This window comes from Lethenteron reissneri, chromosome 66, assembly GCF_015708825.2.
Source record: "Lethenteron reissneri isolate LAM-NWPU_2019-01 chromosome 66, ASM1570882v1, whole genome shotgun sequence".
In the NCBI taxonomy this organism is placed as follows: Eukaryota; Metazoa; Chordata; class Hyperoartia; order Petromyzontiformes; family Petromyzontidae; genus Lethenteron; species Lethenteron reissneri.
Genome location: NC_083844.1, coordinates 7,632,623 through 7,650,671, shown reverse-complemented (window position 1 = coordinate 7,650,671; position 18,049 = coordinate 7,632,623). Strand labels below are relative to the sequence as shown.

Sequence of the window (18,049 nt, the reverse complement as noted above, 5' to 3'; positions counted from 1 at the left end):
GGGGCAAAGAGTGAGGCACACGAAGGAAAATGAATCTCCCTCGCCCCACCCCTGTGAAGTATCGCAAACAAGTCGTGAAGCTAGAAACCACGGACACCGGTTGCTAACTGTAGAACAAACAAAGTGGTCGTCGCTGCGTCGCGTGGCGCTTTCAGATGCTGCTGCTGCTTCTGGCGGACGTCTGGAACGCTCTTCCTCTCCGGTATGAGGAAGCTACTGGGAGCTACGATGCACTTTTAAATCACCACCTGGATTGACTAACTAATTTCTTTAGAACTGCTGCTTGTTGTTGTGTTTAATTTGTTGCCCTTCCCCCGCACCTCCTATTAGCGCGGTTGGCTATTGTTCTGTTGTTATTGTTGCTGCCTTGCCCAATCTTGATAAATTGGACTTAAACAATTTCCATTTGGCAACTTGCTTACCTTTTGTTGTATTTTACACTTCCTATCGTTTGTTTGTGTGTATCGTGTGTTTGCCGTTGTACATCGCTGACTCCCCATGGCCATACTGAACAACTGTTAAAACGAGCTTCATCCTCCGTACCGCATCAGCGCCATCTCATCTCCAGCCCGTACCACGCCCGTTTAGCCACCCCTCTATACGGCTAAACAAAAACTGCTTGGGCGTGCAGTGGATGGGCATGCGGGCTACATGACCCAGCCAACATACAGTGAGGGAAAAAAGTATTTGACCCCATGCTGATTTTGTACGTTTGCCCACTGACAAAGAAATGATCAGTCTATAATTTTAATGGTAAGTTTATTTGAACAGTGAGAGACAGAATAACAACAAAATTCAGAAAAATGCATGTCAAAAATGTTATAAATTGATTCGCATTTTAATGAGGAAAATAAGTATTTGACCCCCTCTCAATCAGAAAGATTTCTGGCTCCCAGTTGTCTTTTATACAGGTAACGAGCTGAGATTAGGAGCACACTCTTAAAGGGAGTGATCCTAATCTCAGCTTGTTCCCTGTATAAAAGACATTTGTTCACACAAGCAATCAATCAGATTCCAAATTCTCCACCATGGCCAAGACCAAAGAGCTCTCCAAGGATGTCAGGGACAAGATTGTAGACCTACACAAGGCTGGAATGGGCTACAAGACCATCGCCAAGCAGCTTGGTGAGGTGACAACAGTTGGTGCGATTATTCGCAAATGGAAGAAACACAAAAGAACTGTCAATCTCCCTCGGTCTGGGGCTCCATGCAAGATCTCACCTCGTAGAGTTGCAATGATCATGAGAACGGTGAGGAATCAGCCCAGAACTACACGGGAGGATCTTGTCAATGATCTCAAGGCAGCTGGGACCATAGTCACCAAGAAAACAGTTGGTAACACACTACACTGTGAAGGACTGAAATCCTGCAGCGCCCGCAAGGTCCCCCTGCTCAAAAAAGCACATATACATGCCCGTCTGAAGTTTGCCAATGAACATCTGAATGATGCAGAGGATAACTGGGTGAAAGTGTTGTGGTCAGATGAGACCAAAATGGAGCTCTTTGGCATCAACTCAACTTGCCGTGTTTGGAAGAGGCGGAATGCTGCCTATGACCCCAAGAACACCATCCCCACCGTCAAACATGGAGGTGAAATCATTATGCTTTGGGGGTGTTATTCTAAGGGGACAGGACAACTTCACCGCATCAAAGGGACGATGAACCGTCAAATCTTGGGTGAGAACCTCCTTCCCTCAGCCAGGGCATTGAAAATGGGTCGTGGATGGGTATTCCAGCATGACAATGACCCAAAACACACGGCCAAGGCAATAAAGGAGTGGCTCAAGAAGAAGCACATTAAGGTCCTGGAGTGGCCTAGCCAGTCTCCAGACCTTAATCCCATAGAAAATCTGTGGAGGGAGCTGAAGGTTCGAGTTTCCAAACGTCAGCCTCGAAACCTTAATGACTTGGAGAAGATCTGCAAAGACGAGTGAGACAAAATCCCTCCTCAGATGTGTGCAAACCTGGTGGCCAACTACAAGAAACGTCCCTCATTAAAATGCAAATCAATTTATACAATTTTTGACATGCGTTTTTCTGGATTTTGTTGTTGTTATTCTGTCTCTCACTGTTCAAATAAACCTGGTGGGTTGGAAAGAGACGTGACGTCACGACCCAGTCTCCCTCTCACGATATCCCTCTCACCTGATGACGGTCGCTTGCGTTGCGATCGAAACGTCGTGATCTATTATTTTGTCTACCTACGTGATTTTACCGATAGAACCAAAGAGTATGGATTCCTGCAGTCAAGAAAGCTTCAAATCAAGATTGATAAGGACCCTGTACAGATCTTTCAAGGATTTGTGAGCTCCTCACACTGCGACTCAGCCTGCAGGTTAAACCCACGATGGATCGTAGGCAGGGACGGCCTGCAAGTCTAACATCGGCGCAGAAATATCTCATGGTCTCTCTACTAAATATCTCCTGTTCACGATCTCCATCTCACAATCTCCATCTCACAATCTCCATCTCACAATCTCCATCTCACAATCTCCATCTCACAATCTCCATCTCACAATCTCCCTCTCACAATCTCCCACTCACAATCTCCCACTCACAATCTCCCACTCACAATCTCCCACTCACAATCTCCCACTCACGATCTCCCTCTGACGATCTCCCACTCACCATCTCCCACTCACGATCTACCACTCACGATCTCCCACGCACGATCTCCAACTCACAATCTCCCACGGCCTCCCCCACGGCCTCCCACGATCTCTCTCTCTCGGTTACTCAAAGTCTCTCACCCACGGTCTCTCTCCCACGGTCTCTCTCCCACGGTCTCTCCCCCACGGTCTCTCCCCCACGGCCTCTCCCCCACGGTCTCTCCCCCACAGTCTCCCCCCACGGTCTCCCCCACGGTCTCTCCCCCACGGTCTCCCTCCCACGGTCTCTCCCCCACGGTCTCCCTCCCACGGTCTCTCCCCCACGGTCTATCCCCCACGGTCTCCCTCCCATGGCCTCTCCCCCACGGCCTCTCTCACCCACAGTCTCTCCCCCACGGACTCTCCCCCACGGCCTCTCCCCCACGGTCTCTCTCACTCACGGCCTCTCCCCCACGGCCTCTCCCCCACAGTCTCTCCCCCACGGTCTCTCTCACCCACAGTCTCTCCCCCACAGTCTCTCCCCCACGGTCTCTCTCACCCACGGACTCTCACCCACGGTCTCTCACCCACGGTCTCTCTCACCCACGGCCTCTCCCCCACGGTCTCTCACCCACAGTCTCTCCCCCACAGTCTCTCCCCCACGGTCTCTCTCACCCACAGTCTCTCCCCCACAGTCTCTCCCCCACGGACTCTCCCCCACAGTCTCCCCCCACGGCCTCTCCCCCACGGTCTCTCACACGGTCTCACCCACGGCCTCTCACCCACGGCCTCTCCCCCAAGGTCTCTCACCCACGTCCTCTCTCACCCACAGTCTCTCCCCCACGGTCTCTCTCATCCACAGTCTCTCCCCCACGGACTCTCCCCCACGGCCTCTCACACGGTCTCACCCACGGCCTCTCCCCCAAGGTCTCTCACCCACAGTCTCTCCCCCACGGTCTCTCTCACCCACAGTCTCTCCCCCACCGTCTCTCTCACCCACAGTCTCTCCCCCACGGTCTCCCCCCACGGCCTCTCACCCACGGCCTCTCACCCACGGTCTCTCTCACCGAGTCTTCCCCCACAGTCTCTCCCCCACGGTCTCTCTCCCCCACGGTCTCTCTCACCCACGGTCTCTCCCCCACGGTCTCTCTCACCCACGGTCTCTCCCCGACGGCCTCTCACCCACGGCCTCTCACCCACGGCCTCTCACCCAGTCTCTCCCCCACGGTCTTTCTCACCCACAGTCTCTCCCCCACAGTCTCCCCCACGGTCTCTCTCACCCACAGTCTCTCCCCCACGGTCTCTCTCACCCAGTCTCTCCCCCACAGTCTCTCCCCCACGGCCTCTCACCCACGGCCTCTCACCCACAGTCTCTCCCCCACGGTCTCTCTCACCCACAGTCTCTCCCCCACAGTCTCTCCCCCACGGACTCTCCCCCACGGCCTCTCACCCACGGCCTCTCACCCACAGTCTCTCCCCCACGGTCTCTCTCACCCACAGTCTCTCCCCCACGGTCTCTCTCACCCACAGTCTCTCCCCCACAGTCTCCCCCACGGTCTCTCTCACCCAGTCTCTCCCCCACGGTCTCTCCCCCACAGCCTCTCACCCACGGCCTCTCACCCACAGTCTCTCCCCCACGGTCTCTCTCACCCACAGTCTCTCCCCCACAGTCTCTCCCCCACGGCCTCTCACCCACAGTCTCTCACCCACAGTCTCTCCCCCACGGTCTCTCTCACCCACAGTCTCTCCCCCACGGTCTCTCTCACCCACAGTCTCTCCCCCACAGTCTCCCCCCCACGGACTCTCCCCCACGGCCTCTCACCCACAGTCTCTCCCCCACGGTCTCTCTCACCCACAGTCTCTCCCCCACAGTCTCTCCCCCACGGCCTCTCACCCACAGTCTCTCACCCACAGTCTCTCCCCCACGGTCTCTCTCACCCACAGTCTCTTCCCCACGGTCTCTCTCACCCACAGTCTCTCCCCCACAGTCTCCCCCCCACGGACTCTCCCCCACGGCCTCTCACCCACAGTCTCTCCCCCACAGTTTCTCCCCCACGGTCTCTCTCACCCACAGTCTCTCCCCCACGGTCTCTCTCACCCACAGTCTCTCCCCCACAGTCTCCCCCACGGTCTCTCTCACCCACAGTCTCTCCCCCACGGTCTCTCTCACCCAGTCTCTCCCCCACAGTCTCTCCCCCACGGCCTCTCACCCACGGCCTCTCACCCACAGTCTCTCCCCCACGGTCTCTCTCACCCACAGTCTCTCCCCCACGGTCTCCCCCCCACGGTCTCTCCCCCACGGCCTCTCACCCACGGTCTCTCCCCCACGGTCTCTCACACGGTCTCACCCACGGCCTCTCACCCACGGCCTCTCCCCCAAGGTCTCTCACCCACAGTCTCTCCCCCACGGTCTCTCTCACCCACAGTCTCTCCCCCACAGTCTCCCCCACGGTCTCTCTCACCCACGGTCTCTCCCCCACGGTCTCTCCCCCACGGTCTCTCCCCCACGGTCTCTCTCACCCACGGTCTCTCCCCCACGGCCTCTCACCCACGGCCTCTCACCCACGGCCTCTCACCCACGGCCTCTCACCCACGGCCTCTCACCCAGTCTCTCCCCCACGGTCTTTCTCACCCACAGTCTCTCCCCCACAGTCTCCCCCACGGTCTCTCTCACCCACAGTCTCTCCCCCACGGTCTCTCTCACCCAGTCTCTCCCCCACAGTCTCTCCCCCACGGCCTCTCACCCACGGCCTCTCACCCACAGTCTCTCCCCCACGGTCTCTCTCACCCACAGTCTCTCCCCCACGGTCTCTCTCACCCACAGTCTCTCCCCCACAGTCTCCCCCCCACGGACTCTCCCCCACGGCCTCTCACCCACGGCCTCTCACCCACAGTCTCTCCCCCACGGTCTCTCTCACCCACAGTCTCTCCCCCACGGTCTCTCTCACCCACAGTCTCTCCCCCACGGTCTCCCCCCCACGGACTCTCCCCCACGGCCTCTCACCCACGGACTCTCCCCCACGGTCTCTCACACGGTCTCACCCACAGCCTCTCCCCCAAGGTCTCTCACCCACAGTCTCTCCCCCACGGTCTCTCTCACCCACGGTCTCTCCCCCACGGTCTCTCCCCCACGGTCTCTCTCACCCACGGTCTCTCCCCCACGGCCTCTCACCCACGGCCTCTCACCCACAGTCTCTCCCCCACGGTCTCTCTCACCCACAGTCTCTCCCCCACGGTCTCTCTCACCCACAGTCTCTCCCCCACGGTCTCCCCCCCACGGACTCTCCCCCACGGCCTCTCACCCACGGACTCTCCCCCACGGTCTCTCACACGGTCTCACCCACGGCCTCTCACCCACGGCCTCTCCCCCAAGGTCTCTCACCCACGTCCTCTCTCACCCACAGTCTCTCCCCCACGGTCTCTCTCATCCACAGTCTCTCCCCCACGGACTCTCCCCCACGGCCTCTCACACGGTCTCACCCACGGCCTCTCCCCCAAGGTCTCTCACCCACAGTCTCTCCCCCACGGTCTCTCTCACCCACAGTCTCTCCCCCACCGTCTCTCTCACCCACAGTCTCTCCCCCACGGTCTCCCCCCACGGCCTCTCACCCACGGCCTCTCACCCACGGTCTCTCTCACCGAGTCTTCCCCCACAGTCTCTCCCCCACGGTCTCTCTCCCCCACGGTCTCTCTCACCCACGGTCTCTCCCCCACGGTCTCTCTCACCCACGGTCTCTCCCCCACGGCCTCTCACCCACGGCCTCTCACCCACGGCCTCTCACCCACGGCCTCTCACCCAGTCTCTCCCCCACGGTCTTTCTCACCCACAGTCTCTCCCCCACAGTCTCCCCCACGGTCTCTCTCACCCACAGTCTCTCCCCCACGGTCTCTCTCACCCAGTCTCTCCCCCACAGTCTCTCCCCCACGGCCTCTCACCCACGGCCTCTCACCCACAGTCTCTCCCCCACGGTCTCTCTCACCCACAGTCTCTCCCCCACAGTCTCTCCCCCACGGACTCTCCCCCACGGCCTCTCACCCACGGCCTCTCACCCACAGTCTCTCCCCCACGGTCTCTCTCACCCACAGTCTCTCCCCCACGGTCTCTCTCACCCACAGTCTCTCCCCCACAGTCTCCCCCACGGTCTCTCTCACCCAGTCTCTCCCCCACGGTCTCTCCCCCACGGCCTCTCACCCACGGCCTCTCATCCACAGTCTCTCCCCCACGGTCTCTCTCACCCACAGTCTCTCCCCCACAGTCTCTCCCCCACGGCCTCTCACCCACAGTCTCTCACCCACAGTCTCTCCCCCACGGTCTCTCTCACCCACAGTCTCTCCCCCACGGTCTCTCCCCCACAGTCTCCCCCCCACGGACTCTCCCCCACGGCCTCTCACCCACAGTCTCTCCCCCACGGTCTCTCTCACCCACAGTCTCTCCCCCACAGTCTCTCCCCCACGGCCTCTCACCCACAGTCTCTCACCCACAGTCTCTCCCCCACGGCCTCTCACCCACGGCCTCTCACCCACAGTCTCTCCCCCACGGTCTCTCTCACCCACAGTCTCTCCCCCACAGTCTCTCCCCCACGGACTCTCCCCCACGGCCTCTCACCCACGGCCTCTCACCCACAGTCTCTCCCCCACGGTCTCTCTCACCCACAGTCTCTCCCCCACGGTCTCTCTCACCCACAGTCTCTCCCCTACAGTCTCCCCCACGGTCTCTCTCACCCAGTCTCTCCCCCACGGTCTCTCCCCCACGGCCTCTCACCCACGGCCTCTCACCCACAGTCTCTCCCCCACGGTCTCTCTCACCCACAGTCTCTCCCCCACAGTCTCTCCCCCACGGCCTCTCACCCACAGTCTCTCACCCACAGTCTCTCCCCCACGGTCTCTCTCACCCACAGTCTCTCCCCCACGGTCTCTCTCACCCACAGTCTCTCCCCCACGGTCTCCCCCCCACGGACTCTCCCCCACGGCCTCTCACCCACAGTCTCTCCCCCACGGTCTCTCTCACCCACAGTCTCTCCCCCACAGTCTCTCCCCCACGGGCTCTCACCCACAGTCTCTCACCCACAGTCTCTCCCCCACGGTCTCTCTCACCCACAGTCTCTCCCCCACGGTCTCTCTCACCCACAGTCTCTCCCCCACAGTCTCCCCCCCACGGACTCTCCCCCACGGCCTCTCACCCACAGTCTCTCCCCCACAGTCTCTCCCCCACGGTCTCTCTCACCCACAGTCTCTCCCCCACGGTCTCTCTCACCCACAGTCTCTCCCCCACAGTCTCCCCCACGGTCTCTCTCACCCACAGTCTCTCCCCCACGGTCTCTCTCACCCAGTCTCTCCCCCACAGTCTCTCCCCCACGGCCTCTCACCCACGGCCTCTCACCCACAGTCTCTCCCCCACGGTCTCTCTCACCCACAGTCTCTCCCCCACGGTCTCCCCCCCACGGACTCTCCCCCACGGCCTCTCACCCACGGACTCTCCCCCACGGTCTCTCACACGGTCTCACCCACGGCCTCTCACCCACGGCCTCTCCCCCAAGGTCTCTCACCCACAGTCTCTCCCCCACGGTCTCTCTCACCCACAGTCTCCCCCACGGTCTCCCTCACGGTCTCTCTCACGGTCTCTCTCACGGTCTCTCCCCCACGGTCTCTCCCCCACGGCCTCTCCCCCACGGCCTCTCACCCACGGCCTCTCACCCACGGCCTCTCACCCACGGCCTCTCACCCAGTCTCTCCCCCACGGTCTTTCTCACCCACAGTCTCTCCCCCACAGTCTCCCCCACGGTCTCTCTCACCCACAGTCTCTCCCCCACGGTCTCTCTCACCCAGTCTCTCCCCCACAGTCTCTCCCCCACGGCCTCTCACCCACGGCCTCTCACCCACAGTCTCTCCCCCACGGTCTCTCTCACCCACAGTCTCTCCCCCACGGTCTCCCCCCCACGGACTCTCCCCCACGGCCTCTCACCCACGGACTCTCCCCCACGGTCTCTCACACGGTCTCACCCACGGCCTCTCCCCCAAGGTCTCTCACCCACAGTCTCTCCCCCACGGTCTCTCTCACCCACAGTCTCTCCCCCACAGTCTCCCCCACGGTCTCTCCCCCACGGTCTCTCTCACTCACGGCCTCCGCTCCTTCTCCGTCGGTTTCCTTCCGTCGCGTGCGAGTGACGTGGAGCGGGGGGGAGGAAAAGTGGCAGCAAGCAACGCCGGCGTGACGTCACGACCGGTGGTGGTGATGACGTCACGACCTGTGGAGGACAAAGTGACGTGACGTCACGGCTGCTTGCGTTGTTGTGGCCGAAACGTCGTGAGAATAATTTTATTGTTTTATTTTTATTATTTTATTATTTCCATTCTACGTGATTTTACCGAAAGAACCAAGAAGATGACTACCCATAGACTCAACACTGCACCATAGACTCAACACTGCACCATAGACTCAACACTGTCCATAGACTCAACACTGTCCATAGACTCAACACTGCACCATAGACTCAACACTGCACCATAAACTCAACACTGTCCATAGACTCAACACTGCACATAGACTCAACACTGCACCATAGACTCAACACTGCACCATAGACTCAACACTGTCCATAGACTCAACACTGCCCATAGACTCAACACTGCCCATAGACTCAACACTGCACCATAGACTCAACACTGTCCATAGACTCAACACTGCACCATAGACTCAACACTGCCCATAGACTCAACACTGTCCATAGACTCAACACTGCCCATAGACTCAACACTACCCATAGACTCAACACTGCACCATAGACTCAACACTACCCATAGACTCAACACTGCACCATAGACTAACACTGCCCATAGACTCAACACTGCACCATAGACTCAACACTACCCATAGACTCAACACTGCCCATTGACTCAACACTGTCCATAGACTCAACACTACCCATAGACTCAACACTGCCCATAGACTCAACACTGCACTAAGTGGTGGTGGGGGGGGGGAGACGTCCCCGCGGCGTGCGCGTGGTAGGTTGGAGAGAGACATGACGTCACGTCGAGCAGGAAATGGTGACGTCACGACCGAGTCGCCCGAGTCTGCGTGAGTCCCGCGTCTTTGTGTCACTGTGGGAGAATCTTCACCCGTGTCTGTCTGTGTGTCTGTCAATCTGTGGCCATCCGTGTGTGTGTGTGTCTGTATCGGTCTGTGTGTACGGTAGGGGGCACAGGTGGTGCATCAGCCAGTCATCTCGGTCATCTCGGTCAGTCGACCCGTGGCACCTGGGCCTGCCCCGTGACCTCCTGCCAGCGGGCGTTCGACACTTCACGTGGCTTCAAGGTGCACTTGGCCTGGCACAAGCGTCGTGGTGACGTCACCGCCACTTAGTAGCGAATGGCGGTTGTTGTTGTGTGTGTCAATCTGTGGCCATCTGTGTGTGTCTGTCTGTGTCTGTTAATCTGTGTCCATCTGTGTCTGTCTGTATCGGTCTGCGTCTCTGTTCCAATCTGTGTGTGTGTCTGTATCCATCTGTGTGTGTGTCAATCTGTGGCTATCTGTGTGTGTCCGTCTGTGTGTCAATCTGTGGCCATCTGTATGTGTCTGTGTGTCAATCTGTGGCCATCTGTGTGTGTCTGTATCGGTCTGCGTCTCTGTTCCAATTTGTGTGTGTGTATCCGTCTGTGTGTGTGTCAATCTGTGGCCATCTGTGTATGTGTCTGTATCCGTCTGTGTCTGTCATTCTGTGGCCATCTGTGTGTTTCGTTCAGTGGCCATCTGTGTGTGTCTGTCTGTATCGATCTGTGTCAATCTGTCTGTCAAACTGTGGCCATCTGTGTGTGTCCGTCTGTGTGTCAATCTGTGGCCATCTGTGTGTGTCTGTCTGTATCGGTCTGCGTCTCTGTTCCAATCTGTGTGTGTGTCTGTATCCGTCTGTGTGTGTGTCAATCTGTGGCTATCTGTGTGTGTCCGTCTGTGTGTCAATCTGTGACCATCTGTGTGTGTCTGTCTGTATCGGTCTGCGTCTCTGTTCCAATCTGTGTGTGTGTCTGTATCCGTCTGTGTGTGTGTCAATCTGTGGCCATCTGTGTGTTTCGTTCAGTGGCCATCTATGTGTGTCTGTCTGTATCGATCTGTGTCAATCTGTCTGTGTGTCAAACTGTGGCCATCTGTGTGTGTCCGTCTGTGTATGTGTGTCAATCTGTGGCCATCTGTATGTGTCTGTGTGTCAATCTGTGGCCATCTGTGTGTCTCTGTCTGTATTCGTCTGTGTGACAAGGCCGTAGCCATGGAGTCAACATTGGGGGGGACCAAATCTTCCAAGGGGTCTGGGGTCCCCCTCCCCCAGAAAAAAATCAATCTAAATTTGAAAACGAACTTCCTGCCATTTCCTGCCTAAAATATAAAAAAATCACTAACACATGGGATGGAATTTATTTATTTATTTTGTACAATAATGTATAATAGTGTATTGTATTACATTGCCCCGTTTTTTTCTTTTTTACCTTTTCTTGTTTCATTGTATGTAATGGCAGAGATTAGGGATTAATAAAGTACAACCATAAACCACTATAATATAAACAGAAATCTATTTTATAGCAATATATTGGGGGGGGGGCATTTTGAGCATATTTGAATATTGGGGGGGGGGTATGTCCCCCCCCCCCAATATATATTATAATTACGGCCTTGCTGTGTGACAATCTGTGGCCATCTGTGTCTGTATCCGTCTGTGTCTCTGGGTGTATGTCAATCTGTTTCCATCCATGTATGTGTGTCTGTGTCTTAGTATGTGTCTTAGTCTGTGTATCTTAGTCTGTGTCTCTGGGGTGTGTAAATCTGTGTCCATCTGTGTGTCTGTGTAACCTGGTGCGGTGTGTAGTAAACATCACCACTGGGGAGAGAAAGGCGGCCGGGCGTGGTGCTGGCCACCCACCCCCTCGTGTGCCATGGTGCCAGCCTTCATTGGCCGCTAATCGCTAACAGCAACTTACTTGCCTGTTAAGGTCATACGGGGGACTTTCACCTGCCCAGCCTCTCACCTGCCCAGCCTCTCACCTGCCCAGCCTCTCACCTGCCCAGCCTCTCACCTGCCCAGGCTCTCACCTGCCCAGCCTCTCACCTGTCCAGCCTCTCATCTGCCCAGGCTCGCCTGCCCAGCCTCTCACCTGTCCAGCCTCTCACCTGCACAGGCTCTCACCTGCCCAGCCTCTCACCTGCCCAGCCTCTCACCTGCCCAGGCTCTCACCTGCCCAGCCTCTCACCTGTCCAGCCTCTCACCTGCCCAGGCTCACCTGCCCAGCCTCTCACCTGCCCAGGCTCACCTGCCCAGCCTCTCACCTGCCCAGCCTCTCACCTGTCCAGCCTCTCACCTGCCCAGGCTCACCTGCCCAGCCTCTCACCTGTCCAGCCTCTCACCTGCCCAGCCTCTCACCTGTCCAGCCTCTCACCTGCACAGGCTCTCACCTGCCCAGCCTCTCACCTGTCCAGGCTCTCACCTGCCCAGCCTCTCACCTGCCCAGCCTCTCACCTGCCCAGCCTCTCACCTGTCCAGCCTCTCACCTGCCCAGGCTCTCATCTGCCCAGCCTCTCACCTGTCCAGCCTCTCACCTGTCCAGCCTCTCACCTGCCCAGGCTCTCACCTGCACAGCCTCTCACCTGTCCAGCCTCTCACCTGCCCAGGCTCTCACCTGCCCAGCCTCTCACCTGTCCAGCCTCTCACCTGCCCAGGCTCACCTGCCCAGCCTCTCACCTGTCCAGCCTCTCACCTGCCCAGCCTCTCACCTGCACAGCCTCTCACCTGTCCAGCCTCTCACCTGCACAGGCTCTCACCTGTCCAGCCTCTCACCTGCACAGACTGTCACCTGTCCAGCCTCTCACCTGCCCAGCCTCTCACCTGTCCAGCCTCTCACCTGCCCAGCCTCTCACCTGCCCAGGCTCTCACCTGCCCAGCCTCTCACCTGTCCAGCCTCTCACCTGCCCAGGCTCACCTGCCCAGCCTCTCACCTGTCCAGCCTCTCACCTGTCCAGCCTCTCACCTGCCCAGGCTCTCACCCGTGGGTGGAGGTTGAGGAGGAGCCGTACCCACTGGCTTTGCCAGGTAGAAGGTGGCACAGCAGCAGAGTGTGTGGACTAATCTCCATCTGTTCCATCTCACTCCCTTCTACCCGTGGGTGGCGGTTGAGGAGGAGCTGTACCGCCTAGCTCTGCCGGGAAAAAGCGGTACAGTAGCAGAGTGTGTGGACTAATCTCCATCTGTTCCGTCTGTTGTGGGGTGGCGCTACTCCATCGCATGCGTGGGTTTTTCTCCGGATGCTTCAGTTTCCACCCACGTATGAGCTCTCATGACTTGGCTGATAACACCTTATTATATAAAGGACCGCAGAGCTTGGGAAAATATTTTTGGCTCAACGCTGGACTGCTGCCTTCCCCGCTTCTGTTTGGTTCCTCACTACTCTATGTATGTGTGTACGTTGAAATTATTTTGCACCGTACCTTGCCAAAAGTAAACAATTTATTATTGTTACCAGGTAAGGCCCCAGCACTGAGCTATGTAGGAGCTCTTTTTCAGAAGCGACCTGGGCATCACAAATTATAGCAACTCATCAAAGTGGCTTATCATAGTATGACAATTTAGAGCAGCCAAATACTGTACTCTGAACGCGTGGTGATGTCGATTCAAAATATGGAGGGAAAAACCGGAGGACCTCGAGAAAAATCCACGCAATCATGGGGAGAGAGACACGCAAACTCCAAATATACAGATATCAGGGTCGGGATCGAACCCAAGACCTGTATACCAGCAGAGGTAGTTAACATCTCGCCACGACGCAGCCAACTGTGCTAATCGCAGGTGCGGGGAAAGGACAACAAACGAAACACAAAAAGCAGTTCTAAAGAAGTGAATTTGTCAATCAAGATGATGATTTAAAAGTGCATCATAGTTCCCAGTGGCTTCCTAATATCGGAAGGGAAGAGCGTTCCAGACGGCCACAGAAGAAGCGGATCTCAAAGCGCCGCGCAACAATGCGCCGCTGTTGCTACGAGGATGACGGTTGGAGAGTTTACATAACGACGGTTCATGCTCCTCAGATCATCAGCGAAGTGTAGCGGTTCACCCGTGAATGGATATCGTGCGGCGGCGCATCACACAATTTTTCATTTTATGATTGTTGCTTTGCCCTTGCGTGCCCCAGTGCCGACGCGGAACGGAACGGAGCGGAGATGAAGTTCTTCTGCCCGATCTGCAAGTGGCTCGTGGTCAACCTGCCCGCCCTGGACGACCACATGAAGCGGCACAAGGGGTGGACGGAGCCCGCTCTGTTCCGGTGCCCCCACTGCCCGTTCAAAACGTACAAGCTGAGCGTGTTCATTGGCCACCAGGCGACGCACGACGCGCGCGAGTCACACAAGTGCGCCGAGTGCGGCAAAGTGTTCATCGACGCCGAGGTCTTCCGCGAGCACCGGGCGGCGCACGCCGAGGAGATACCCTACATATGCGCCGACTGCGGCAAGATATTCGCCCGGTCGGACACCCTCGTTGCCCACCGGCGGGTCCACGAGGGTGGCAGGGCGTGTCGGTGCTCCGCGTGCGGCAAGGAGTTTGCAGACTCCAGGGCCCTTCACATTCACCAGAACGTCCACGGCCTGCCATCGCGACCCCCGTCCGGCGGCGAACCGGAGGGTGCCTCGGCTCAGACGTTTGATGCTCCCGCTCCCCGCGGAAACGGAGGCGGAGGAGGCGAACCAAGAAGACGGCGGACGTCCGGTGGCGGCGGTGGCGACCACTCTTTCTCCACCGGAGCGAGGCAGGCGAAGAGAAATGTGATGCCGCCGCCACGAAGCCGTTCAGCAGGCGCCCCATCTACGACCTCGCCACCACCAAGCGACGGAGCCAACCCCGCTGTCCCCCTCACCTCACCTCACATAAACACACCCGCACGCATTTCCCCCCCCCCATAGAGCTCCGAGGGGAGGTCACCTGGCCGACCGGTTTTAATCCGAGAAGCCCTTATCGGGATAACTTTCACGGTTTCCGGTGACCAGGGAATTGGACGACCTCCCCCGATGCTACTGCGCGGTGCTGCGACCGGCATTAAGATTGCAAGGTCGCAGCAAGGGGCCACTCGGCCACCGCGGGTGAAACGCACCACACACACCCCACACACGCACGTATCGACGGGGCCGGCAGAGGGGCATAAGCATTGTGCCCGTCAGGGCACGCGCCCTAACGGGCGCGCGCCCATTGTTAAAGAAAAACTGGGAGGGGGCGACGACAGGCGGAGCAGCATCCCTTTGATGTAGGGACGATAAAAAGGGGGCGAAAACGGGAGATCTCTCTCTTGCTCCAGGATCAGGCCACAAGACGCTCTCCAGCCCAGCGACCCGGATGTCCATGCGACGCATCGAGGTACACTGCGAGCACGGGATCAACGGACCTCCGTGGGCACCTAACCGTGAGTAAGAAGGTGCATTAGGATCATAAGCAGATAAATCGGGAATAGGCATGAAGGTATCAGCGTAGGCCAGCCTCGTCCATTCATACTGACTCAACAACCAGTCCCAGGTAGCAGACAATAAATCATTAATAGCTGATCGTGGCCTCGTGTGATCTCGTTGAGAAGTGTGAACGCATGTGGTGCTGCGTATACAGTGGCTCGCCTCGTGGGAGCGCTGCGCAGAGCGCTGCGCAGAGCGGCGCGAGAGTGGGTGTCGCGTGTGGAGCTGCGTGTGTGCGCGTACGTTCACTCCGTGGATGATACAGGTGCGCGATCATAACGTGAGTAGTCAGTGTTGAGTTGGAGAGCACAGAGCTGCGTGTGTGTGTGTGGGTGTGCATACGTTCGCTCCGTGTATGATACAGGTGCGCGATTGGTAACGTGGGTACTCGACGTGGAGACGAGTGCTGCACAGGGCGGTAGACGGGCACACGCTCGCAGCGTGCGAGAGCTGTACGTAACGGTGTATGGCGTTTGATTGATCATGCTGTGCGTACGTATGCTCGCAGCGGGGGAGCGCTGCGTGGGGCTGGATGAGTAGGGGCGTCGCGTTCGAATGCCGGCGACACCCTAGCGGGTATTAGGGCGGTGTGGCAACGCGAATGGAATAGGGGATGCGTGAGGGAGAGATCCCGGGGGCCAACGGCCCCCACATATTTGAGCAGCCAGGAGGGACCGCGGGGGCCAGCGGCCCCAACAGAAACGCCCCCCCCACCGCCCCCACCACCGCCCCCACCACCACCACCTCCTCCGGCTTTGAAACGCGGCCGGCGGCAGTGAAGGCGACGGCGGCGTCGTCGGCGGCGGCAACGACATAGAGGACGCTCCCCATCACCCACCCACCCCTACGCCCCCTCGTGTGGCCTTCGTGGCCGTGAATTTGGAGTTGGAATGAAACTCCGGCCGTTTTGATGGAACCACGGGAGAGAGGTTTGTATTTTAGTGCCATTTGTTGATGTCATAAATTCCTGACCCCGAGTCCCCCACCACCCCCCCCCCCTCCCCCGATCTGCCGCTGTGGCGAGATGTTAACCTCCCTCGCCTGGTATGAACTCAAATATTTTTGGTTATTGCTACTAGGTAAGGCCCCACTGAGCTATGTAGGAACTCTCTTTCAGAAGCGACCTGGGCAATCACAAATGATACCAGCTCAACATATCATCATCATCACCGTGTGGAAAAAAACAAGACCCAGAGAAAAATCGACGCGACCATGGGGAGAGAGACGCAGACTCCAAATATACAGCAGCATTGGGATCATCGCAGGTCGTGGGTTCGATCCCGACCCTGACGCCTGTTGTATATTTGGAGTTTGCATGTCTCTCGCTCTCTCCCCGTGGTCGCGTGGATTTTTCTCCGGGTCCTCCGGTTTTTCCCCTCCACATTGAGAATCAACATCACCACGCATGATGTGGACATGCATAGCTGCTGCTATACATTTCCACGTGATGATGATGTCAGCCACCTGGTTGCGCTGCTATCATTTGTGATGGCCCAGGTCACTTCTGAAAAAGAGCTTCTACATAGCTCAGTAGGGGCCTTACCTGGTAACAATAAAAAATAGTTTTTAAGTAATTTATTTACCTTTCCTATACTTTGCACTCGTATCGTGTTTTGTACTTTGTTGTTGTAACTTTGCGATCCCCCGTGCCCCTACTGGACATCTGTGACAAAGAGCTTCATAGCTCATCGGATTGCCCCTGGATGAGTAACGATTCTGACTCTGAAAGTTTATTAATTTCCCCTCTCGATTGTGAAGCGGGAAGATGAAGACGGATAATAACGTTCAGGTCTGAACAGATTTACCTACGTACGTTGAACTTCCCTTCGCACCGTACATAGCCGACCGTTGATAACACTGGTCAACACACTTATTCTGGCATAAGGTATTCCAACGGGTTTAAGGTTATTTTGGGGTGCTGATTCCAAATCTGGCATCAGTTTTTGTTTATCAAATCAGGTTTTTGAGATATCAAATAGTGCATTTTCAATAAAAACGGCAGAAGATAAATATTAAATGAATGTGGATATCTACATAAAATGATATTATAAACACACTATCCTAAAAATACAGCACCATATTTTAACACTAAAGCAGTCACTGACTCGCAACAACTTGCAACCATAAGTGACAGAGTTAATTTCGGGTAAAATCAATGTAAATGGGGTATGCCGATAGCATAAAATGAGATGTGATAGAGCAAATCTGTGATCAGATTTGGAATCAGCACCCTGAAATTAGTCTAAAACAGCTGCAAAAGTTGTTAACCAGTGTTATAGGAGGTTCGGGTGATGGGGAAGGACAACAAACTAAACACCACACCAACAAGCAGCAGCTTCCAAAGAAATTAGTTTGTCAATCTAGGCGATGACGCATAGCTCGCAGCGTTTTCCTAATATTGGAAAGAGAGCGTTCCAGACGGCCGCGGAAGCATATGGGAAAGTGTCGCGCAGCCATGATGCGGTGGCTGCTGGCTTCGATTCGACGGCTGAGCCCGAAGCCGCTTCTGCTGCCGCCACCACCGCCGCCGCAGCTGCTGTTGCTGCTGCTGCCGCTGCTGCTACTGCTACGAGTATGACCACCGGAGTGTCGCGTGGCGATGGTTTATAGCTCCTTGACGAGATCAGCAACGAGGGTATCGCGGTTTAGTTGTAGCCAAGCACTGTGTGACCATTGTAGAACCTTTCGATTTAAAGCTTTCGTGACTGCAGGGATTCATCTTCTTGGTTCTTTCGGTAAAGTCACGTAGAAGGGAAATAATAAAATAATAAAAATTTAACATAAAATAATTCTCACGACGTTTCGGCCACAACGCAAGCAGCCGTCCTCAGGTGAAGAACAGGTATGTCGGAAAGACAGCGTCTGAATGACAGACCTGTTCTTCACCTGAGGACGGCTGCTTGCGTTGTGGCCGAAACGTCGTGAGAATTATTTCATTATGTTTTATTTTTATTATTTCCCTTCTACGTGACTTTACCGAAAGAACCAA

At 56.7% G+C, this 18,049-nt stretch overlaps 2 protein-coding genes across 4 annotated transcripts in view; one reads left to right on the top strand and one right to left on the bottom strand.

Moving 5' to 3' along the window:
• Positions 1-18,049, bottom strand: part of LOC133359946 (zinc finger protein 287-like) — a 33,949-nt gene that overhangs the window by 7,052 nt on the left and 8,848 nt on the right. Inside the window, exon 3 of the mRNA XM_061578511.1 lies at positions 8,707-8,853. Coding sequence (XP_061434495.1) covers positions 8,707-8,853 — 147 coding nt within the window. The remainder of the gene's footprint in view (positions 1-8,706; positions 8,854-18,049) is intronic.
• On the top strand, positions 17-15,154 carry LOC133359860 (zinc finger protein 358-like). 3 transcript variants are annotated; one of them, XM_061578420.1, is made up of 3 exons: positions 17-202; positions 9,785-9,903; positions 13,758-15,154. In XM_061578420.1, the coding sequence occupies exon 3, from the start codon at positions 13,786-13,788 to the stop codon at positions 14,521-14,523; it is 738 nt and encodes a 245-aa protein (XP_061434404.1). In that variant the 5' UTR covers positions 17-202; positions 9,785-9,903; positions 13,758-13,785; the 3' UTR covers positions 14,524-15,154. The 3 variants fall into 3 exon arrangements, with proteins under 3 accessions (XP_061434404.1, XP_061434402.1, XP_061434403.1); XM_061578419.1 differs by lacking the exon at positions 17-202 and adding an exon at positions 8,828-9,666; XM_061578418.1 differs by lacking the exons at positions 17-202; positions 9,785-9,903 and adding an exon at positions 8,825-9,666.

What these genes read in the sequence shown, in the direction of transcription:
- LOC133359860 (XM_061578418.1), top strand. Translation starts at nt 9,611, where the DNA reads ATGACGTCACGTCGAGCAGGAAATGGTGACGTCACGACCGAGTCGCCC. An exon ending in ACCGAGTCGCCCGAGTCTGC is followed by an intron (nt 9,667 to 13,757) that starts GTGAGTCCCGCG and finishes TGCGTGCCCCAG; the next exon opens with TGCCGACGCGGAACGGAACG.